The sequence below is a fragment of the Pisolithus orientalis genome (assembly GCF_024613125.1).
Source record: "Pisolithus orientalis strain OTSU chromosome Unknown F5J12scaffold_9, whole genome shotgun sequence".
NCBI classification, from domain to species: Eukaryota; Fungi; Basidiomycota; class Agaricomycetes; order Boletales; family Pisolithaceae; genus Pisolithus; species Pisolithus orientalis.
Window position 1 is genome coordinate 511,475 of NW_026260790.1, and position 22,379 is coordinate 533,853.

The following is a 22,379-nucleotide window of genomic DNA, read 5'->3' on the forward strand; positions in this document are numbered from 1 at the left end:
GGATCAGCAATATAACCCGTATTGGGGCCAGAGTGTATCAGGCCAATACCACCAGCAAATACCAGTACGTCATATTTCCCTTCGTAGTACCAACTCCATCAAAACGTCTGGTGGACATAGCCAATGATCTGTCAACAAATATCGAAAACGACCCAACCTCCAACATCTTCACCTAATTCTTCCATCTAACACACATTGAATCCAGTGGGGGGAACACAAATCGGAAATGAAATGCGCACATTTTTAAAGTCCTGTCGCGGCCGCCGCTCACAATTTTGTCAGCAACGAAGTCGACGCAATACACCTCATCGAGGTGCCCAGGCAGATCGACCTTCAACTTGTATGTTTTAAGGTCCCATATCTTGTAATCAGATCAGCAGATACTGTCGACCAGTGCATAAAGGGCTTACTTTGACAGTAGCGTCCTTGCTAGCACTTACTACCATGCGGGAATCGGCACTCCATGTAAGCCGATACACTGGACCAACATGGCCCCTGAGAGTGGCAACAAATTTGCCTAAATTCCCAGAGCCTGGGGATAATTAGTAAACATCGTGATATGTCAGCAAGTGACAGCCTCCAAACCGTACCTTCGCTACCTGAACAATCCCACAATCGTATAGCACTGTCCCATCCAGCGCTTGCCGCCCACCGCCCATCGGGCGAGAACGCGACATGGGATACCTGGCGTTGGTGTCCAGTCAGCCGAGTCACAGGCTTTGGTTTTCCACCTCCACCCGCAGAGGTGGAACCTGACGAGAAGAGGGACCACAAGAAAAGGGTGTGGTCATCAGACCCTGATATCAAGAGCTCAGGTGTGTGATTAACAAGCCGTTCGTATCTTTTGAGCGCCAGGTCCCGAGCTGTGGAGGTTATAAGCCAACTGTCAGACTGAAACGATCAACATGTACCATCTTCGTTGGATGCGGGCTTTTTGCCAGTGTGATCGAAGGGCCCAGTTCGAAGCACGAAGTCGGTGTTCAGAGCGAGTGTAGTAACCCAATGTGCATGGTCCTTAAGGACCATGAGTTGCTTACCCTGAATAAAGTGAGCAGTGACTTAAGTGCAGGTATCCTAGGGCTTACTCCGTGTGGGTCCCACACTCTCACCGTCCGATCGCTACTTGCTGTGTATAGTACGCCCTTCCCTCCCTTCCCTCCACCACCCCATTTTACAACATTAACACTGGCCGTGTGGCCTCCAAGCGCATACTCCAATTTACGTGTCAGGATAGACCACACTCGTACTGTTCCATCCTTGGAGGAGGATGCGAGCCGAGGTGCAGAAGGATTCCTGTACAGGCGAATGGTCACAGTCAAAAAATCCGTAATAATAGACTGTTTCCCTCACAAATGCAAAGGCTCCCATGCCAGCGACGTCACCCACTTTGTATGACCCTTCATGGCCTCACCTATTGGTTTTCCTGTCCTGGGGTCCCATAGCCTGACCTGCCCGTCATGGCCGCCGCTAGCGAGTTTCCGCTCAAGCGGGTCCCACTCGACACAAAGTACCCATCCAGTATGACCGACAAGTGTGTGAAAAGGCATCTCGGTATTGAGATCCCATAGTCGGACATGGGTATCGCCAGATCCGGTCGCGAGGAGAGCACCGGTGGGAGAAAAGGAAGCGCACAGAATTGGCGATGAATGTCCTGTGTGACAGCATAAACCCGGTCATGATCGAATGTATCTCAGCTGTGATTACTGTGGTCTCCTGTGACATACCGGATAATGTGCTGGAACACCGAGTTGCGGGCCTCACTTTAAACACAGATTGAGGGGCACATCTTACGACAAGAATGTCTTCCTCGGAAAACGCAAGCGAAGGGTGACCAAGCACGTCGGCCTCTATAGATTTCGAGATGACGATACGCGTGGGTGCGTCGCCTTTGGAAGCATCTGCAGGCAATGCCACATGAAATGCGTACGGCACATGTTCGTCGTCATCCTGTGTGATGGATGTGTGACAGGTAGCTGCGGAACGTTTCTACAAGATAACACACTTACCTTGGTGCGAAGTTGGTTCACTAATGCTTCCAAACTCTCCCGTGCTACATTAGCCGGTAGGTTGACTGCAGGCGCAATTGGAGCTCCGTCATCCTCGTTTACAAACTGGACAATGACGTTGGGCGATGGCTTTGGGGGTTCTTGTGGTGGTTCGGGGACACCATGGTAGACTTTTTGTCGCTTCACCGGAGGGAGAACGGCAGCCATAGTCAATACAACTCTATCCCAAGAGAGAGCTGGCGAAAAGTTCTGTGTGCTTGAATAAGACAAACACCAATCTGGGAAAAATAGCCCCTGACTTTGTTGATCAGTGATATCCTGACTCAGGGGGATGGATGGATGTCCACAATCACCAATTGCACATCCGAGAAAGTCCGTGATTGTGCTACGGGTACTGTAGAATTAGCCATCCCTGCCCTGCCGGCGTCTTAATCACGCATAATCTGATCCAATGAGAAGCTGTGCCGCCAACCAATATGGTGCACTGCACTGCGATGCGCCCCCTTATACCTACCTTATGCGCTTGATCCGTGAGTCTTGCAGTGGTTAACAGTTGGCATACCTCCGGGAGAGTACAGTCACTGTGGATTACGACAGAAAGATAGCAGTGCACGTCGAGCTGTCGAGCTGTGAATGGATCCTTTGTGTCTTCGAGTATAAAGCATTGCCAGTGATGCTTGTCCACAATGGATCCCCCGCATCTAGCACAAGAAAACCCGTCCCTCCGGTTCTGCCTCTAAAATCAATCGACAAAGCACATCGTCTCTGACTAGGGTTAGGGTTACGGATTATATATTGTTTGGTCAAAGTCTTTGTTTGGCCCTGACTCCGGGCTGCTCGCTGCTTGCAGGCGCCGTCAGTTCTTCATCCACGCTACACACCCGTCACTTCCTCGTCCTCGTCGTTTTCTTCGTAATGGCAAGCAAGGCAGCCCAGAAGCGGGTAAGAACATAGATCGTGTAAAAATCGCCCTCCTGATTCGTTGTTTTGTCCGCAGCTTAGCAAGGAATACATCAACATGCAACGGGAGCCGCCGCCATTCGTTTGGGCCGCACCGGATGAAAAGAACATTCTCACATGTAAGTTTACCCTTGTTTATGTGCCTGTATTCCCTCTGACATGCCTACGCCAGGGAACTACCTTATCGTGAGTGTTATCAATGTAGCTATTCGATGCCACCATCTTTACCAAGTGTGGTCTTAGCGCGGGCCCCCAGATTCTCCCTACGCAGGTGGAGAATACCATGGAGTACTCCTGTTCCCCGCAGAATATCCTTTCAAACCCCCGGGCATCAAGGTTCGCACTCTTTTTATCTACTTAATTATTACGGTGATTCAACATGCACATCACTACAGATGTATACACCAAGTGGACGTTTCCAACCAGATAAGAAGATATGCTTCTCAATGTCTGATTTCCATCCTGGCACAGTAAGTTTATCTTTTGTTTTGACACGTGGGTTACAATGGTGTTTACTCCGGCGCCTTTCACAGTGGAATCCAGCTTGGAGTGTCGCTACAATGTAAGTGGAGATTCTGGTTGCCATTCGGCTTTCATGCCATCACCGGGGGAGCTGTCGTGATGGGTGCACCATAGCTGTGCTGGAAATTTTCAGTAAACCGGTGGCTGATCCCGAGCCGTATGATTTTCTGATGGGCTGACCCAGCGGTTCCTTGCAGATTGACCGGCCTTCTTTCTTTTATGCTGTCGGACGAGATGACCACAGGATCTGTGACGTCGTCAGATTCTCACAAACGCACTCTCGCTGCTAAGAGTCATTCCTTCAACCTCATTCAAGCGAGGTTCAGAGAAGCATTTCCAGATGTAAGTGACATCTGCCTCAATTTAACATAAACCTGTAACTCATGAATTGCTTTACTATGGCGTTTCTCATGATATTTGTATCCCGTCGCTACCTGCCTGGTAGTATTGTACTCCCACGCTCAAAGATCTTCCAAATATGGGAGAACAGGAGCGTGGCAAGCCTGACACACCATCAACCTCCACATTACAGCCTGCGAATGCTGCTCTGTCTCCTAACCCGTCTACCCTGGCAGTGCCTATGCCACAGCTGGTGTTAAGGCGAACGCCAGGCACCCCACTGCAGCTTGCCATGAATGCTGGACCTGCGATCCCCGAACTTCACAATCCCATCACGCACGCTAATAAACCACCTGTCCCTCAAGGTTGGGCAGCGTCTTGGCGCGAGGTAATATGGGAGAAATGGAGGTGGGGTGTTTTGATCGCACTTGCTGTAATTGTTTCGAAGATCTCTTCGGCGTATTGAAAGTTCACTGGCTGGATCCTTTCCTTTCTTCATCATCTTTCGTCACCCTACCAAGGTGTTAGTTGGGTTTTATACACCTTGAAGATCTTTCCTGTGTCAATAACAATGCCTTCCGCCCACTACACTCCCTATCCGTGTCAATGTTTGCCCCCAATCTCGTTCCTGTGGTCCATTCTTTTGAGTTCATGATATTTTACATAAAATCTATTTTGTAGTTTTTTTAGGTGTGGAAGATATGGAGGTGTTATAGAAACGCATGTCATGTTGTCAGATCTCTCTCCCAAAGTTTCCGGAGTGAAGACGCTACTCCTCTTGACAGTGGTTCTACAGCTCGCCAAATATCTCTGGCGACGAGATCTTTCTCTCTACTCGCATCGATCTCCACCCACTGTCCTTGACCGTCTGTCTTCATTTCTTCCCCAATCCGCTCGAATACCGCTCGAACGCCCCTTTGTACATGCTCCGTTTCATATCTCTCTTCCCCGTATCCGCCTCTTGCGCGAGCAACTCCTGGCTCGACATCGAGAAACAAGGTGAGATCAGGTGCTGGGAGGCCGATATCTGGTGCTCTGCACCAATCGTACGGAAGACCTTTGCGCGCCGAAAACGCGATTCCAGAGAATGCGTAGCGATCGGCGACTACAGTCGTTCCAGCTGCTAGATGCGCGTAGATCGTCGAGCTACGTGGGTTTTTATATATAAAATACCGGCACGCACGTTAGGTCCTGTACTGGTAAGCACTGGGTACAGGAAGAACCTACGCAAGCTCCCAGCGGTTGGCAGAGAACAGGAGATGGATGGCGTGGTCGTCGAACTCGGACTGTGAGCGTAGATAAGCATCGATCATCTTACCGATGGTTGTCGTCCGATCTGAGATATACGACCCAAGAATGCCGGGAACCGTTAGGTAGGCACAATATTGTTTTCGTTCAGGTAAGACAGTCGAGGACACAGCACGGAGGGGATTAAGCTTACCGGGAAACTTGATCAGCACGGCCTTAGTTGTAGACTGTTCGGGTCCTTGCAATCGATTTTGGAGGATAGCAGCTTGGGTGCTTTTACCGGACCTGTCTAACCCTTCGATGACAATAAAAGCACCTCGACTCGTGGCAGTCATGGTAGGGCAAAATACTCCTGGAAAAGACTCTGGGGTTGCTTGATGCCGGTGTAGTCACTAGTTAACGGTTAACTAGCCGTAGTCGTTGCTATATGATGGCGCTCCGGCGACTTAAGTCCCACTGATGCCATCAAATCACACTATCAAAGAGGTGCTAGCTTGGCAGGTGCTGACTTGCGTAGTTCTCGGGCGCGTATTCCGCAGTGTACCATCGTTCGGCGCAGATGGAATCAGTCAGAAACACCACGTTCTAAGTACCAGTGCGTTCCCATATTCATGCCGGCCACTAAAGTGGAGTTTTTGCACTAACTTCCTCCGAAAATCACTCCTGCACGGAATACAAATAACATACCGGACGAAGATTGGACGAACAAGTATATGTCTGACAACAGACTAATGATGGGTCTTGGATTACCGTCTTGATCGTCCGGGGCCGTTTCTGCTCTTTGTCGCTCGTTTTCGCTCTCTTTCTTCCTCCCGTGCCTTTGCACTGCGCTGCCGTGGGTCAATCACCTCGTAATCCCTTTCTGCCTTTCTCGATTCTTCCCCATCGTCTTTTGGGAATTGCAAAACGTGGCTCATGAACCCTCGATCATCGTCCACCTCCATTCCAGAGTCCTCTCCACCTTTCGTTGCAGGCACCTTCTCCTCACCTTTCTCACCGTCTGCGTCCTCGACCAGGTTCGAGTTCGCCGGTCCTGCAGCCTGCAGCATCCCTCTGAAGCTACTTAGAGCGGCCAGTACACCACCCTCATCTTTCTTTCTCCCGTCCTTGGCGTTCCTCCGTAACCCGCGACCCTTCGCATACTTGGAAAGCTCTTCCTCCAAATACGATTTCGGTTTCTTCTTCTTCTGCTGTTCGGCCTCCTCTTCACTATCATCGCCGCCTTCCCGCCGGCGCGTTAATCGACGAATCTCAGCCTCCATCTTCTCTATCTCGGAGCGCTGTGCGTCCCTGAGCATGATAAGAGGAAAGTGAGTTAGTTTTCAAAGAGAATAAGCAAGGACACCACGTCATACTTCTGAGATGCCTTTTCATGGCGATGTTGCTCCCGGATTTTGGTTACGTCAATGTCGGGCTGTTGTTTTGATTTCTCCTTCGGTCGATCCTATTGAAAGAAGATATCAAGCCACATAATACGTAGCAGGTTGGGGGTACCTCGTTACCTTGGACATAGCCTCTGGTTTCGATGACACATCTCGTTCTATAGGTGGAGCTTTCTTGGCCGGAGGTGATGGAGGGCGGAGTACATCCAGAGCCGGGAGCGTTGATAGAGAAGGATTGTCGATCACTACGGCGGCACCGATCAGATCGTGTCCAGTAGAAACGTAGGATGGTACCGACAGTCAGGCCGTGCTATATCCTTCTTCTTTCGTACTGCTGGTTCCGTGTCCTGGTCTGCTTCTTCGTCATCCGCAAAACTCAGAAGTTTCACGTTCCTACACACGCCAAAGCATGGTAAGCAACACAGTTCTTGTCAGCATTGTTGACAAGAACCTGCTTTTTAGCACCTCGACGGCGTTCGGCTTCTTCACGTTCCTTCTGAGCAGTTTCGCGTGCACGCCGTTGGGCGCGCTTCTCGGCTGCCGTAATACGTGGAACAATGTCGGGGAAGGGATTCTCGATAATGGTGATGGACTGGATCTTCGGAGGACTTTATGGGAAGCGAATGAAAACTAACCAGAGTGTACATACAACAGATTAACGCACTATAGCGGTCGCTCGTTTTCACCAAGCTCTGGTTAAGATGTAAGAAGCAAACTCAGGTCAAGGAGGATTGGAATTGCATTTACCCATTTCGCCGATCTTCAGGGCATCTGTTGTAGGTAAAGCAATTGGACAATGTACCAATACACGGATAGAGGGAAACGCGTACTGTAGAGCGTGTCGCCAACCACTCTCCCAAATAGTGTGTGCTTCCCATGTAATTCGTCCGCGCGATCTGCCCGCGAGTTTTGTCAGTAGTTTACAAGGACATGATCTTAACCGGCACTCACCGAGCGTGATGAAGAATTGAGAGTCGTTCGTGTTCTTCTTTCCGCTATTTGCCATGCCCACGAGACCACGGTGGGCGAACCGCAGCCGAGGGTGAATTTCATCCTCGAAAGGTTCTATCGGGGAAACTGTAAGTAGACAAAGACAAGGAGAAAGAGGATATCTCTGAATCACCTCCATAAAATGACTCTCCACCAGCACCTGTACCAGTCCTGTCACCCGTTTGTACGAGAAACCCCGGCACGACTCTTGAGTAGCAGTTCAGATGTATGTACGCAGTAGAAGAAAGCTTTTACCAGCACCTGTGGAAAATTACACCATCATAGTATCCTAAGTCGCCTTCGTATGAAAGCACACAGGTAAAGGCGCGAGGAACACACACCTTCAAGGGAGAGTGCAATGAAGTTCCGACAAGCTTTCGGGGTTTCCTGGCCAGTATTAGTTCCCGATGTAAATCAATTGTTCTCGAGGAGTGCGTACCTTGGACCATAATTCGATATCTATCTCTCCTGCCGTAGTGTGGATTAAGACACGTCCTTTCGTCGGGAGAGCCATTCAACTTGTATGAGTAGCGGTGGAACTTGTTCGATTACAGTTTATAATGGTAGCAGTATAACCCTAACCCTATTCTGATCATTCCCCTGGCTACATACTGTACTTCTGAATCTGCGCACAATCGGAATGTTCGCTCGACCTCGGATTTGACTAGGACTAAGGGCCACCCCCCAGTACTTCAAAGTCCAACGTAGTCTGGTCAAACAGGGGTGGCTCACCGTCACGGTACTCTTTGTATCACTTGTGAATTCGCCACTACAAACCGGCACCAATCACGGGGGCGATGCTCGGTACATAATTATCTTCACAAATTTGCGTCATGTCTATCAGCTGCTGACGGAGCACACACACGCGACACCGCATGACTCACAGGCGTCCAAGAAACACATAAGAATTGGAGGAGTCTACCCTATGTCACCATCATCCGAGCACCAATGATACCTCTCATCCTTTACGACATCCCGTCCAAACTTGAAGGGAATCATTGGTCTCCCAATATCGCGAAGCCAAGGCAAGTAGATCTATCATGTCTTCCCTCTGATTCAAGCATAACCTGGCCAATAGGTTCGTCCTAGGTTACAAGGGCCTTCCCTTTCGAGTTGAATGGGTGGAGTACCCGGATATCGCTCCGAGAATGAAAGAGATCGGAGCAAGACAAAACAAGCTCGCGGACGGCAGAGACTTGTACACCCTGCCTGTTCTTAGCGATCCCAACACCGGTGCACTGATTACCGATTCCTGGGATATTGCCGAGTATCTCGAGAAGACATACCCCGAGAAGCCCATATTCTCCAACAAGAGCAAAGGTCTCATTCGCGCTTTCGACACTACGGTTGCCAACCTAGAGAAGACTGCCGTCACATTCCGCTTCCTCCGCGTGAGCCAGATCTTGAACGAACCCAGCGTGGAGTACTTCATCACCACGAAGGAAGCATTAGCTAAGGAGAAGATCTCCGAATTCTCTCCTGAGGGACCAAAACGCGATGAGCACTGGGCTATTATTGAGCGTGCAATGGAAACCTGCAAGGAGTGGTACGACAGCGAAGAGGGAAAGTGGCTGATGGGAGACGTCTTTTCCTATGCAGACATTCTCCTTGCATCTCGCCTTTTCTGTTTCAAGAGGGTGTTGCACGACGATGAATGGGAGAAATTCGCGAGCTGGCACGGTGAAAGGTGGGGAACGTTACTCGCTGATGTGGAGAAGGAATGTAATGGGGTTTAGCGAGGACTCGAGAATGTGCAATACGATAACCAGATGAACAAAATGCACCCTAGTATGTATGTATATGGTGAGCTCTGGCACTCGCTGTGTAGTGTCCACCCAGTGTCTGTGGGGCCGTTTTCTGGCTTCATTCTCTTGTTCACTTTGGGTCTCTTGCAGACATCCCCAGGGACCGTCCCCCTCGACGATGTCGACGACAACCCATCTGCCTACTATACACTGCGGACAGGTAAACGCGACACGGTCGAGTTGCGATCATTCCCATATCTCGATCTAGCAAGCAGCTCTGCCAGGTCCATAGCGAGTCAGACGCAGCGTAATCGTCAACTGACTTCTCACAGGCAGAAAACTTCCATGTTGTCACTATCGACCAGTTGGACGTTCTGAACCTCAGAACTGAACAGCGACCTTTGCGTCCTCCTGATCCATATTGCATACTCGTGCTGACGTACCTGCACAGCAGATGTGAGAGGCATATCGCATTCACCGCTAAACGTGTCCCTTCTCTCCCTCCGAAGCTTGCTGTGCCGGTCGTGTCCGGGCGACCTTCACGAGAGTCATTTGCGAAATATACCCTCTCCGAAGCCGGTGCCATTGATATCACTCCCAGACTTTCGGTGGCGTCCTCATCGGCGGGTATGTCTTCACTACTCAACAACCCTCCGAGCGCGGGGTCGCAGCCGCCTTCTCCTTCGTTGGGTCCCCCCGAGCCCATCACGCCCTGGACTGGCACAGCCATCGCGTCCGTATCTTTCGCTTGCACCCTCTATATCCTCGTATACATAATCTCTGAACGTACTCTCAACACTTGATTCGCCCCGATCTTCATACCGCCGCGCATTCCACTCGGTGTTGTCGGGTACGATTCGTCGTTGCTCTCGCGACCACCTTTCTCTCCTCGTTCACGGGCATTCTCAGACGGTGAAGCGGACACACATAAGCTTCATTAGCAGCGTCGCGCGTGTTCACCCTCGCGCTCAGAGAGCACCACCTCATCGACCAGAATGCGGAGCAGAATGGATGTGTTAGCGTTTCTAGAAGGTAGGGCAAGATTGGGATTGCGGGGCCGTGAAGCGTGGAGATGGACGCAGAAAGAGTAACTTTATGAGTATGAGCGACGACAAGGATGAAGAGGGCGATGGCGAGAACAACCGGCAGGATATCATTGTTACTTGCCCTGCGCCGATCTAAACGCCGATTCGGACGAGCGCGTGTCCTCGCGGAAGCGGAGAAGTGTTATCGAGATTGGCGTTGCCTGACTGTAAATCCCCCTTGCGACGTGGTATGATCTTCCCTCCGCCATGTTTCCTACTGTTCACGTTCTATCCAACTGCCCTATTCACTTTACTTAGACAAATGACGGAATGTATCCGAATCCCCCCCATCAATCCCGTTGACTTTTGATTTCCTTAGATGCTTCTGATTGTGGTTTCTTGTGCATTACCCTGCAGAATATCTAGTTTTAGACTCCAGAATCGCATGCTAATATTCCTCTTTCTTTTTCCTTCGACATTTACCACTCTCACACACTTCACATGTCATCTCTTGCAATCTCTAATATGTCCAGTTCTATCTTCCTCACGGTACACTCAATCATGACCAGACACCCGAGCAGTATGGATCGAAGCATGTAATAGTAGTGTCGACTTGACCAACCCATTTCCTGTGGCAGAACGTGAACTCTTGTTGGAAAAAGCCACCACCAGCAGGTCACAGTTGTACTTGGTTATCGATAGGCGCCTTGACATCGGTCAGCGACAGTACTCGAGTTTACTCCACAGTATCTGGAATCTTCCCCAGCGAGTACCCAACCTTGACGAGAGTTTCAATGCTTCCTTGTCCGTTGGCAGCTACACTCTTTCCAGTCGAGTTCAGGGCGAGGTCCTTGTCAAATTCAATGAGCCCCGGTGGGAAGACGGTAATTACAGTGCTGCCACCGTACGCAAAATAGCCAACCTCGTCACCACGTTTTATCTCATTCTGAAACCCCGAGTTAAATAATCGCCACATATCACTGTTCCATGATTTAAATACCGGTGCTTACATTATAAGTCCAGACAATGCTGCCAACCAGGAGTGCGCCGACGGCGACAATTGCAATCGGCTTCTTTGAGACCTCGTGTTCGAGAAGTAAGACGGAGCGCTTGTTTCGGGTGAACACGTCAAGGTTAGGTTCATTGACAGCCTGGGGATTCACTACAGCGAATTTATAGGTGGCTTCTCAGGGTAAGAAGGCGGCGAACTCACCGGTGTAATATTCACCGGGGATATCCCGATGTTCAGTCAGAACTCTTCCATCAACTGGTGAGTGGAAGCGGTGATAATCTGCAGGCGCGAGGCGGAAGATGGCGAGGGAACCACCGCTCAACGCTTCACAAACAGGATCGGTGGGACCGAGACCCAGGAGTGACGGTATAGAGAATTCGTCTCCCTTAATCCAAAACTTCTCTGCGAGACTAATGGTCTGGTATACCACCAGGCGGCAGTCAGCTGCACTGCAGAATCCCCTCGGGTTATCTACGTTCTCAACGGGACGTGCGCCTGGCTTGAGCCTGCGAGAGAAGAATTCATTGAAAGTGTGATACTTGTGGATATCCGGCTCCAGCAGTTCATCCAGCTGGATGTTGTACATCTTGATAAAGGACGGTATATTCTTAGCGGATTCAGGTGAATCGTAGATTTTTCCTTGGTGAATGCTCTGTTCGCGGAGGGTATCTTCGACGAGTTTGTTTCCTTCCAGCAACTTCACCTGTTCCTTCCCATAAAACAGCAGGTGCATGCCCAAGCGTGCGTAGATTGGCATGCTCTCGAAAAACCGTTGGTTCGTGCCTCTGATGGCGACGAAATTGCCGATATGGTACTTCTCGGCCAGGGTCTCGAGCTCTGGGACGACCTTGTGCAGCCACTCAACCCGAGAGTGGGCAAAAGCATGGACGGTGGTCGTGACGTCACCCTTCCCCTTGGAGGGATGGGAGTGTTCTACGAGTTGTCGGAATACATGAATGACGACGTCCTTGTGTACTCGTTGGAGGTTGTCCGGATGGATGTTCTCGATAGGCTTGACGATCTCGACTTCTTCAAGAGACGACATATGAGAGATAACTGCAACTTTGGGCTCATCAGTACCGTGGACATGACTGATTCGACGACTGGCATGTACCGTGTTGTTAATCGCAAGTTGTTGTGAAGGAGAATTTCTAACGTCTTCCCGTCACCACTGTAAGATCAGTTGAAGGTAGCAGTTCAGTGTTTCATGGGCGATGACAGGGCAGAGGCCCCTGATTCAGGACCTCAGATGATGAAGCCCCAGGAACGCGCATGTGGATTAGCAGTTACTATATCGGTCAATCTACGGTGCTGAACTTGTCAAGGTACTATTGTTAGAACCAGTCTAGCGTATTTTCGTGTCGGGCACGGTTGCCAGTCGGTCGCGCCGAGACCAGCAGGCTCTGGGAACAGATCACCTCCCAGCATTGTCCCAGCATCGAAACTTCTTGTGGCGACAAGCTCTCTGACCTTGCTTATCCAAAGCTGCTACAAGCCCCTTGAGGAGGATCACTGAAATTTAAAGATTCCGAGAAAGCAACTTCTTCTTTCATGCTGAACCGTTATGGCTGTGTCAGGCTTCAAAACAGTAACAATAGCACCACTTGTTGGAAATATTACTATATGTTCCGACGTCTAGATTGATCCAGACTTACACGTGTATCAACACGTTGTTCATCACATGACATTCCTTAGCAATCAGCTCCACAATGATGTCATAGTGACGTTATATCATACATCATATTCCATGACCTTCTGCGCTATTCCTTACTATACTGAGTAGTAGTTTCCTTTTATGCTACTGGTCCATGCGTACCTACTCATGTATATAAACTCGGGGATTTCTTCCTCAATCCCCATCGAATCAAGTATTCGTTCTTCACTTGTCTACTCGACAACTGAGCCCCTCAATGCTTAACAAGCCTACTTCAAATCTACTACCGTTCTGAATAAAGGCAAGTGTTCATGCCTAGCTCTTCGTTACTTCCCGTTCCTCTGCGCAATAGGTTATGAGCCCTGCCTATAACTAGGTGGCAAGCTATTTGCGGTATTTGCATAGAGCATTCACTGCCGACGGGCATAACACTATGGATATCGTAGGCCTAGATGCGCTAGGGACGGTAGTAGTAGTTTTTGCTGTCACTGTTGTAGCCGGCCTTAACCAGACTGTGCTTTTACTTCATTATGGTGGACATGACCCGATTTATCTATGGGAGCTTGCCATTCGCTCCGTAGCCTTTTGGTTTTCCTTTCTAGGTCTCTCCGCCTGGTGGCGAAGGCGACAACTCTTGCTACAAGAGCAGATTGTTCGCAGGCTGCTTTTACAGCGCCTTCTTCTTCGTCCACCAACTCCGCCTCCCCATTATCTCCATTTCCATCTTCCTGACATCGACTACGATGCTGATCTTGACCCTGTTCTGCCGTACGACGAGTTGGAAGCGCGTAACCTGCCTTCTCCTCGACGTGCACCGACTCCTCTTCCTGAGGATGTTGCAGCTGTCAATGAGTTGTTTAATCCTAACGTCGTTCTTGCTGTCGCTGAAGACATCGCTGAGTTTGATTTACTCTAAAAACTCGTTTGCTTTGTCGCAGAACAAGGACTAATGTTTTAAAAAGATGTCTCTCGTTGTCACCAAAAAGTTGGAACTCGCTATCGCTGAGCAAAGAGATGGGATGTATGATGTAAAGTGGCGGAAGTATGCGGTAAAGGAGATCATAGAGTATACAGAGATGTTGTATGTACGGGAGTGTTCTAGCTGGCGAGAGGCGGTTCCTTCCTCGGTCGCATTCTTCAAAAAGCCAAATCCTGCAACGTACCTTGTTCCCATCGATACCGTGGAAACAGCGTGGCAGAACATGCCCCACTTTCCTGGTTTCGAATCGCCATACTTTTATCCAGGGCTCCACCTAGCCTTCCATGGCTACCTTACCGATTTTTTCCCTAAACTTTCCCATACGTCGACTCCTCACGCCATAGCTAACTTCAACGGTTGTGATCTTCCCTCAGCATACTATGAAGATCCTGCCCTCGAGTCTATTCCTGCATTCACTGTCACCCATGACACCTTCATCTACGTCTATTATAACGTCCACCCCCTCTATGATCCGTGCTTCAACAGCCTCATCCCTTCTCTCCGCATTTGGAACCAGCATCTTGAGTTCCATTTCCGAGGAACTTGGGTTGACAGATCAACAGACGTCCAATGTGTCCCAAGGTGGTTCCGTGAACGAAGACGCGGAGGAGACTGCTTTGATAGTGACCTCTTTAGGTTTATATGACGGTTTAGGGATATGGCAGATGTGGGAAGTACCCTGCGATATAACTCTTCTAACTGGCATCTTTCATGGGGTCTCGCCCCCTCTGACACAGACTTCGCTTACTGGCCTGGATCAGAAGAGATTTTACGCGATTTCGAACGTTGCATGGCCAACACTACTTTTGATTATCTCTCGGCTCCCCGACCTCGAGGAATTCGCACCACGGCTCTTAGCAGAGCTCGTGAGGCTCACACCATACGTCAGAAACTATCCTCTTCCAAACTCGCTGGACGCACTGTATGTATCAGGTGGCCAAAACCATTGGGCAACTAATACTTGTAATCTTTACGAGTCATACAAATGTATTGAAGTATTAGTTAAGGACTCCCATCCTCGCCATTCTGATTGCCTAAATGTACCATATTCTTGCACCGATCCCTATCTTGGGTTTCGATCAGAGGGAATTCCATTGCATGATTGCAATTGGAGTTTTATGGCATACCATTATTTCCCTCCACTAGACTTTCTAAGTCTAGAGCACAATATTTCTTGCATCTCTTCTTGGAGATTCGCTGAGAAAGGTACAAAGGCACCGGAAACCAAAATGCAAAAGCGAAGGAATCCTCGTCCTTATTTTAAAGCCCATGGTACTCGCAAGCATCGTCCATCTCAAGCTGCTAGAGCATCTGCTCACAGACCCAAAAGGAATCGGCTTCATGACTTGAATCCTCCATCCATTTTAATCCATCCGACTCACTCGTTCTTATATGAACATCTGCTTATGGACTTTTGACACTAGATGTCCGAAGGTCTTTCAAAGCAGATCCCAAAACTCAACGGCCTTAACTATGCCTCTTGGTCGGTTCTTATGAAGGCTTACATGCAAACCCTTGGAATCATGGGAATTGTTGACGGCACCATTGCTCAACCAGGCGCTGCTGCTGGACAGGCTGCCATTGATGCTTGGAATGTCTCTGACAACCGGGCACAAGGCATTCTTACGCTTTACTGCGATCCGATGATCGCAATGTCAATTGATGGACAAGCGTCTGCCCATTTGAAATGGCAGGCACTTAATCAATCATACGGAACTCCTTTGGCGATGACGACTTTTATGGAATTCCAACGCCTTATCCGTATTCAAATTAAACCAAAGGATGACATAATGGCTAAAATCGCTGAGATCAATATGCTTCTTGCTGCCATTACTGCTCAGGGTATCACCCTGAATAATAAGATGAAAGCGCTCATCCTTGTCCATTCAATGACTCAGGCCTGGGAACAAGCACCGGTTAATATTCTGTCCTCTATTGCTGCTGATCAACTTTCTCCTGATACGGTCATACCTCGCATGAAAGAAGTCTGGGCCCATCGTTCGGGCAAAACTATGCTTCCTCAACAGGATAAAGCTGGGTCATCTTCGACCACGGTAAAACAAGAATCTAATTCACTTCTGGCACGCATGAATAAACCCCCTCTTTGCCAAATTTGCAGAGGTGGTCATAATACTTCTGATCATCAATCTGGATCAGGATCAGGATCCTTTCGCGGTTACCATGGAGGTCGCGGAAGAGGTTGCGGAACTCGTGGACGTGGACATGGAGGTTATACTCCCTATACTCCACAACAGCAGCAAGGTTCTGGTTCTCGTGGCCGAGGCCAAAACCGTCGCTGAGGCAAGGGTAAAGCCTGTGCCAACAATTTAGAAGTCGAAGGTGCTGAACCTATCGACGCGGCTTATATAGAGAAACTTCCCGAAGATTCCTACTATGGCCAAAATTCCTATGAACCAGAGTATACTGCTCAGGGTCAGGAATTTTATGAAAATGCCACTGCTGCTTTCGATGCTGGTGATATAGATATCACAGCATTAAATATTCCACCTCGCGAAAATTCTCCTGAATATTCTCTCCTGGATACTACTCCGGTTGAACAAGCTTATTCTGCTGACCTCAATACATATCTCGGGCAACATGTCATAACTGACACCGAGACATATGATCCTGATTTATCCCGCCAAGATATTACTATGGTGATGGAAGCAATTGGGGAATCCCCCAACTATCCAGTTGATGTCACAACCGGAAATCTTGCTCCTTGGTATCTGGAGGAAATTCAAAATTTCCAACCGGATCAAGTTGAGTCAGTACCGATTCGTGTCAACATTCCTAGTTCTAATACTTGCCAATGCTCTATTTGTCGCCGAGTAGCCAAACCTTGCGTCCGACTGGGTCTATCCCTGTCGGAATCACAACAACGGAGCAACTCGGACTCTCATCCGAGGAAGATTTCCCTTCCCCCTGCTGAGCAGGACGGGCCATGTACGAGTGGTTCCCTCAAACCCTCAGTACGAGTGGGAAATTCCGTTTTGGCTGGCGAGAGTATGGTGGAGAACTGGAATGCAAAGGATCATGGCTATGCATCTGAGACGCAACAACAGACTGTTAATCTCTCTTCCCCTCGACTTCGAGGACAGAATTGTAGAGACGGAGGATCTCTCCGAAAATCCATATTATTAAAAGCCGCTAAAAAGCGTGCTAAGCCTATGTCCTTATCTCAATTTCACGAATCTGTGTCAGAATTACCTGTTGTAAAAAGTCTCCGTATAAAGCATAATCCAGACATCGAGTATGATCCCAATGAATCTGCTTCTGGGTATTTACCCTCACAGTTTGATGGTCATGCCTTCGATTCTTATGACTGTTACCCTTTGGGTGTGTCATATGCTAATCTTAAAAAGAACCTTCCAAAGGGTGAGTCACTATGGATGTTGGATTCTGGAGCTTCACATCATGTGACTCCTTTTAAAACTGATTTCCTGACCTTTTGAGAGTTTAAAAATCCACCTTTGGCCTCTACTGCTGGCCTTAAAAAGGTTCAACTTCTCGGTCAAGGAACAGTGGTTATTTGCCTAGAAAATGGCAGTAATCTTCCACTACATAATGTTGTTTACAGTCCTTTGTTTTCAAAGCGACTATGTTCACGAAATGCGCTCCTCAATAACAGGTATAGGAGCACAGCGACTCTTACTAGCGAAACTATCAGAGCACCGGATGGCCGGATTGTCCTTGAAGCAAAAATCGCTTCACCGACTTCACCTCTTCATTGGTTTGTGGGCGTACCGCTTCCACCTACCACTGCCTATGGGGTCCTTTGCCCTCTGGTCAAGGAATCTCAAGAGTCTCTCTGGCATAATCGCATGTGTCACCCTGCGAATGCAGTTCTCCGACATATTCACTGATTAGGTTTAAAACAAGATATACAAATACAGGGGGAGTCTACCTCTTGTAAAGGTTGCGCTCAAGGCAAACTTTCTTCCGAAGCCTTTAAACCTTCCTGGAAACGAGCAACTAAACCTCTCAAGTTGGTCCATGCAGACTTACTTGAATTACCTGTTGAATCTTATTTTCGGTCCAAATATATCTTAACCCTCTTGGATGATTATTCATCTTACGGTTTTTGTCTCTACCTTCGCAACAAATCCGACACTTACACTGCTTTTGCCAATTGGCTGGTGTCTATGCAAAATACTACTGGACATCATCTACTTGTGCTCCGTTCGGATCGAGGGGGAGAATTTATGGGTACCACTTTCAAGATGCTCCTTTCTTCGCGCGGCATTACCCATTATCTTTCTATTGCCGATCAACCTCAGCAGAATGGTCGTGCAGAACACTTTAATCGGACCATTTCCGAGAAAGCTGGGACCATTCAACACCATGCTTGTGTTCCAAAATGCTTCTGGAACTTTGCTTTCGACTGTGCACTTCATGTGTACAATCGAACTCCTCTTAAAAGGATTATCTTCAAGACTCCGGTTGAACTATTCTTAGGAAAAGTCCCGGATATTACCTATTTTCGCACCTTTGGCTGCAAAGCCTTTGTATGGGTTCCTAAAGAACAAAGAAAAGATAAATTGGAACCTCATGCAGTCGAAATGGTATTTTTGGGCTATGAACCCAATACCAAAGGATATCGGTTCTTGCATGGACAAAAGATTATTCTTTCTCGTACTGCAAAATTCATAGAAGACTCTTTTCCTTTTTGCTCTGGTCAAAACAAATCTGAAACCTTTGACCCCGATACCGAAGACGACCATGATTCAGATACTTCCGACTCTGAAAGCCTACATTCACTTCCGGATCCTGATCAGATCCAACCACTGACTCATCACCGGCAACCACCTCGTCCTAATACTCCACCACAACAAAACCCACAGCAGAGAGCTGCGGACCAGCCTAGAGCTCAACAACAAAGAAGAGCACCTGCTGCTGCACCACCAGTCGACCCTCGTCATCTTAGACATCCTCATCAACCTGAATTTATTCAAGGAGACTCGCGCAATGTTTGTAGAGCTTATCCTCCTGCCGATGACAGAGAACCTCGTCCAAAGCGTCGTTTTATACCAGTATCTCGTCCTGGGAATCTCTATGGAGACAGACCCCCAGTAGACATTGAAAGAGATATTCAAAGAAATCAGGATCAAGCACAACAGTGGATTCGTAATGCTGAGCAACATGCTCACAATTCCAGAGAAGATATTCGGAGATATGCAGAAGAACGAAGACCTCCTTCTCCGAGGTTACCTCCTGCACTTGTTCCTCCTGAAGTTCCTCATCAGTGGACTGAACATCCACAAGGAACAACTCCTACATCTCCTGGTTCTCCACTTACTCCGTTACCGGATACTCCTTCTTCGCCTAAAGGCATGCCAGACCAACATGCTCAAATGCCTGGTCCTGAAATGCATCCTTTTGAGTTTGCATTGGCTGCCAGAATAAAAGAATCTCCGGAACATTTTAAAGATGTGCTAAAATTATCTCCCGATATGCAAAAGAAATGGTTTGATGCTATGAAAGAAGAACTAAAGTCAATCGAGGAAAGACAAGTATGGACTTTGGTGGATCCTCCTAGAGATCAGAAACCAGTCAAGTGTCGATGGGTTTTCACTATCAAAAGCGATGGTCGTTATAAAGCTCATCTTGTGGCTAAAGGCTTTACACAAGAATTTGGTATCGACTTTGAAGACACCTTCTCTCCAGTGGCTCGCTTCGAAACTGTTCGCATTTTACTTGCGTTCGCTGCCCAAAGGAATTGGGATACAGAAGCCCTGGATGTCAAAACTGCCTTTTTATATGGCAACCTTGATGAAGAAATTTATATGGAGCAACCAGAAGGTTTCAAAGTTTTGGGTCAAGAACACAAGGTTTATCGGTTGCTTAGAGCCTTATATGGCTTAAAGCAAGCTGCACTGGCATGGAATAAAGCCCTCCATCAATCTTTACTCGCAATGGGCTATATTCGTTCAAAAGTGGATGCTGGAATCTATATTCACACTTCCAAAGCTGGAATCGTCATCTTTCTCATCTATGTCGACGATGGACTCTTTCTAGGATCAGACAAACGTCTTCTTAAAGCCAAGAAGGAACAATTTATGAAGAAATGGGAATCTCGAGATCTTGGTGAAGTCAAGGAATATCTTGGCATTCAAATTCACCGTGATCGATCCAAAAAGGAACTTTATCTCGATCAAATACCTTACGTTAAAAAGGTTATCAAAAGGTTTAATATGGAGACTGCTCGAAATGTTCGCACTCCATTACCTTCAGGATATCAACTGGAAAAAGCACCATCAGATTATCAAGCCACATCATCTCTTCGGTCACAATACCAGTCAATCATAGGGTCATTACTCTATATGGCTCTTGGTACTCGTCCTGATATCGCCTTTGTGGTTATTCGCATGTCACAATATATGGCGAATCCCACCGAAGATCACCGAAATAAAGCCTTGCATATAGTTCACTATATTGCATCTACTTCAAAATTGGCTTTATATTATTCAGGACTTGAATCTCGAATCTATGGTTTTGTGGATTCTGATTGGGCTGCAAATAAAGACACTCGTCACTCTACCACCGGTTATGCTATGTTCCTCGGATCATCCCTAATCTCTTGGCGCTCTCGTAAACAGAAGACGATTGCACTCTCTTCTACAGAAGCCGAGTATATGGCTCTCTGTGATGCTGCATGTCAACTCAAATGGCTGTCTATGCTATTTGATGAACTTAAACTCAAGACCGAAAAGACTATTCTATACTGCGATAATATGGGAGCTCGCTTTATTGCTGAGAATCCTGTATCGGACGGTCGTTCCAAACATATCAACGTCCAATGGCACTTTGTTCGCGAATGTGTTCAAGATAATTTGTTCAGTATTGAATACATTCAAACTGACAAACAAAAGGTGGACGGTCTTACGAAATCTTTAACGTGGCAGAAATTTGAAACTAATCGCTCGTCAATGGGATTGGTTACTCTCCCATTCTAGAGCGAGGGGGAGTGTTGGAAATATTACTATATGTTCCGACGTCTAGATTGATCCAGACTTACACGTGTATCAACACGTTGTTCATCACATGACATTCCTTAGCAATCAGCTCCACAATGATGTCATAGTGATGTTATATCATACGTCATATTCCATGACCTTCTGCGCTATTCCTTACTATACTGAGTAGTAGTTTCCTTTTATGCTACTGGTCCATGCATACCTACTCATGTATATAAACTCGGGGATTTCTTCCTCAATCCCCATCGAATCAAGTATTCGTTCTTCACTTGTCTACTCGACAACTGAGCCCCTCAATGCTTAACAAGCCTACTTCAAATCTACTACCGTTCTGAATAAAGGCAAGTGTTCGTGCCTAGCTCTTCGTTACTTCCCGTTCCTCTGCGCAATACCACTAAGCAGGGAAGGAAGAAAGTCGGGATACAATCCGTCCATAGTTTGCGAAAATGAGAAGCGAACGCGCTATCATATCATGATTCCTCATCAGATGAGGCAACAATGGGTATGAATCGTTTCGTCTGAGGACGCCCAAGCTTAAGATCGAGAATCGACAGAGCGTCAAATATCGTAAAGCATGCAATCGTAAGGTACGCACCAGTGTCATTTGGGTACGGCGGTCACGCAAGCTCATAGATTTAGGTGGCGTCCGCGTCGACGAAACCACGCGCCGGTCGGAGGTGAGAGGGCTAGATCGCGGCGGAAGCGCCGAATCTAAGGGATGATTGGGTGGCCTGACAGGATTGTGAGAGGGGATGACTCTTGGAAGAATCCAGAAATCCTTTCGTGCTTGGGACTCGGTGCTATTGAATGCCGGGGATGATCCTGCACCGACGGTAGCTGAGGGACAGGGTGGCATAGGAGCCGAGGCGTCAGAAAGGGGTGATGAGGATATGGAAATCACGCTCGGAAATGTTTTTGGCGCGTTTCTTTCCAGAACAGTGCTGCGCTCTGACTCCGCCTTCTCATTATCTGGTTTGGACACAAGCAATTTGGGCGTCGAATTCCTGGACCGCATATGAGAAGTATCCTCAGAGCTAATACTTGTGAAATGACGGGGCGCGAGCGATAAATTCTCGTTGGAGGTTGTAGCAGGCAAGCGAGGTGCGCGAACGGCACGTTCCGGAGCTGGGCTGAGACGTATTCTCTTTGGAGAGTGAGTAGAACAAGTGGCGTTTCCGGTGGCTTTCGAACGCCCTTCTATTTCGTGGAATGTGTTAGTACGTTTCCGTGGCGTAGTGTTGGGTTGCTTGGATGTTAGTTCACGACCCATCGGAGGCTTTGGTTGCGCATGATCCAATGTAAGACACGGGATGGCGTTTTTAATGGTGCCAATGCTCGTCCCAAGATTAGCCTCAGCACTCGATACAGCGTCTGTCAGAGAGGATTTTAATTGGTCGAATTGCGAAGGCAAATTTTGCAGCAGCTGTAAGAGGGGCAACACAGCGTTCAATAGAGCGCTTTGATGTGCTTGAATCGCCTTTTGTTGGTCCTGAATCGATTCGAATGCACTTGTATGCGACTGAACTAGCTGCTGGGATGG

The 22,379-nt window shown here is 48.2% G+C and overlaps 8 protein-coding genes across 8 annotated transcripts; 2 read left to right on the plus strand and 6 right to left on the minus strand.

Annotated features, from left to right (window-relative positions):
- Positions 1-37: 37 nt before the first annotated feature.
- F5J12DRAFT_920510 (WD40-repeat-containing domain protein) lies at positions 38-2,382 on the minus strand (the record flags this gene model as incomplete). The annotated part of the gene is made up of 10 exons (XM_051749264.1): positions 2,306-2,382; positions 2,007-2,255; positions 1,725-1,947; positions 1,351-1,651; positions 1,086-1,293; positions 912-1,038; positions 591-863; positions 411-532; positions 240-361; positions 38-107 (listed from the first exon to the last, which is right to left on the minus strand). The coding sequence occupies exons 2-10, from the start codon at positions 2,211-2,213 to the stop codon at positions 38-40; spliced, it is 1,653 nt and encodes a 550-aa protein (XP_051601374.1). The 5' UTR covers positions 2,214-2,255; positions 2,306-2,382.
- A 264-nt stretch (positions 2,383-2,646) lies between these two features.
- On the plus strand, positions 2,647-4,424 carry F5J12DRAFT_565762 (UBC-like protein). Its single transcript, XM_051740078.1, has 7 exons — positions 2,647-2,948; positions 3,004-3,085; positions 3,139-3,152; positions 3,210-3,302; positions 3,362-3,528; positions 3,686-3,830; positions 3,934-4,424. Exons 1-7 carry the CDS (start codon positions 2,922-2,924, stop codon positions 4,291-4,293), a joined length of 888 nt encoding a protein of 295 aa, XP_051601375.1. The 5' UTR covers positions 2,647-2,921; the 3' UTR covers positions 4,294-4,424.
- On the minus strand, positions 4,423-5,567 carry F5J12DRAFT_565846 (thymidylate kinase). The gene is made up of 3 exons (XM_051740079.1): positions 5,269-5,567; positions 5,055-5,163; positions 4,423-4,973 (listed from the first exon to the last, which is right to left on the minus strand). The coding sequence occupies exons 1-3, from the start codon at positions 5,408-5,410 to the stop codon at positions 4,553-4,555; spliced, it is 672 nt and encodes a 223-aa protein (XP_051601376.1). The 5' UTR covers positions 5,411-5,567; the 3' UTR covers positions 4,423-4,552.
- F5J12DRAFT_821685 (cyclophilin-like domain-containing protein) lies at positions 5,566-8,023 on the minus strand. Its single transcript, XM_051745321.1, has 13 exons — positions 7,887-8,023; positions 7,789-7,834; positions 7,709-7,736; positions 7,581-7,654; positions 7,409-7,522; positions 7,288-7,353; positions 7,205-7,228; positions 7,122-7,149; positions 6,913-7,065; positions 6,756-6,850; positions 6,578-6,702; positions 6,431-6,519; positions 5,566-6,365 (listed from the first exon to the last, which is right to left on the minus strand). The coding sequence occupies exons 1-13, from the start codon at positions 7,959-7,961 to the stop codon at positions 5,822-5,824; spliced, it is 1,461 nt and encodes a 486-aa protein (XP_051601377.1). The 5' UTR covers positions 7,962-8,023; the 3' UTR covers positions 5,566-5,821.
- A 372-nt stretch (positions 8,024-8,395) lies between these two features.
- Positions 8,396-9,183, plus strand: F5J12DRAFT_904919 (uncharacterized protein; the record flags this gene model as incomplete). The annotated part of the gene is made up of 2 exons (XM_051748594.1): positions 8,396-8,472; positions 8,526-9,183. 2 exons carry the CDS (start codon positions 8,396-8,398, stop codon positions 9,181-9,183), a joined length of 735 nt encoding a protein of 244 aa, XP_051601378.1.
- A 70-nt stretch (positions 9,184-9,253) lies between these two features.
- Positions 9,254-10,259, minus strand: F5J12DRAFT_565940 (uncharacterized protein). Its single transcript, XM_051740080.1, has one exon. The coding sequence runs from the start codon at positions 9,920-9,922 to the stop codon at positions 9,323-9,325; it is 600 nt and encodes a 199-aa protein (XP_051601379.1). The 5' UTR covers positions 9,923-10,259; the 3' UTR covers positions 9,254-9,322.
- A 453-nt stretch (positions 10,260-10,712) lies between these two features.
- Positions 10,713-12,593, minus strand: F5J12DRAFT_565980 (phosphatidylserine decarboxylase-domain-containing protein). The gene is made up of 4 exons (XM_051740081.1): positions 12,344-12,593; positions 11,431-12,291; positions 11,228-11,379; positions 10,713-11,163 (listed from the first exon to the last, which is right to left on the minus strand). The coding sequence occupies exons 2-4, from the start codon at positions 12,272-12,274 to the stop codon at positions 10,954-10,956; spliced, it is 1,206 nt and encodes a 401-aa protein (XP_051601380.1). The 5' UTR covers positions 12,275-12,291; positions 12,344-12,593; the 3' UTR covers positions 10,713-10,953.
- An 8,478-nt stretch (positions 12,594-21,071) lies between these two features.
- On the minus strand, positions 21,072-22,328 carry F5J12DRAFT_821703 (uncharacterized protein). The gene is made up of 2 exons (XM_051745322.1): positions 21,435-22,328; positions 21,072-21,372 (listed from the first exon to the last, which is right to left on the minus strand). The coding sequence occupies exons 1-2, from the start codon at positions 22,107-22,109 to the stop codon at positions 21,310-21,312; spliced, it is 738 nt and encodes a 245-aa protein (XP_051601381.1). The 5' UTR covers positions 22,110-22,328; the 3' UTR covers positions 21,072-21,309.
- Positions 22,329-22,379: the final 51 nt, after the last annotated feature.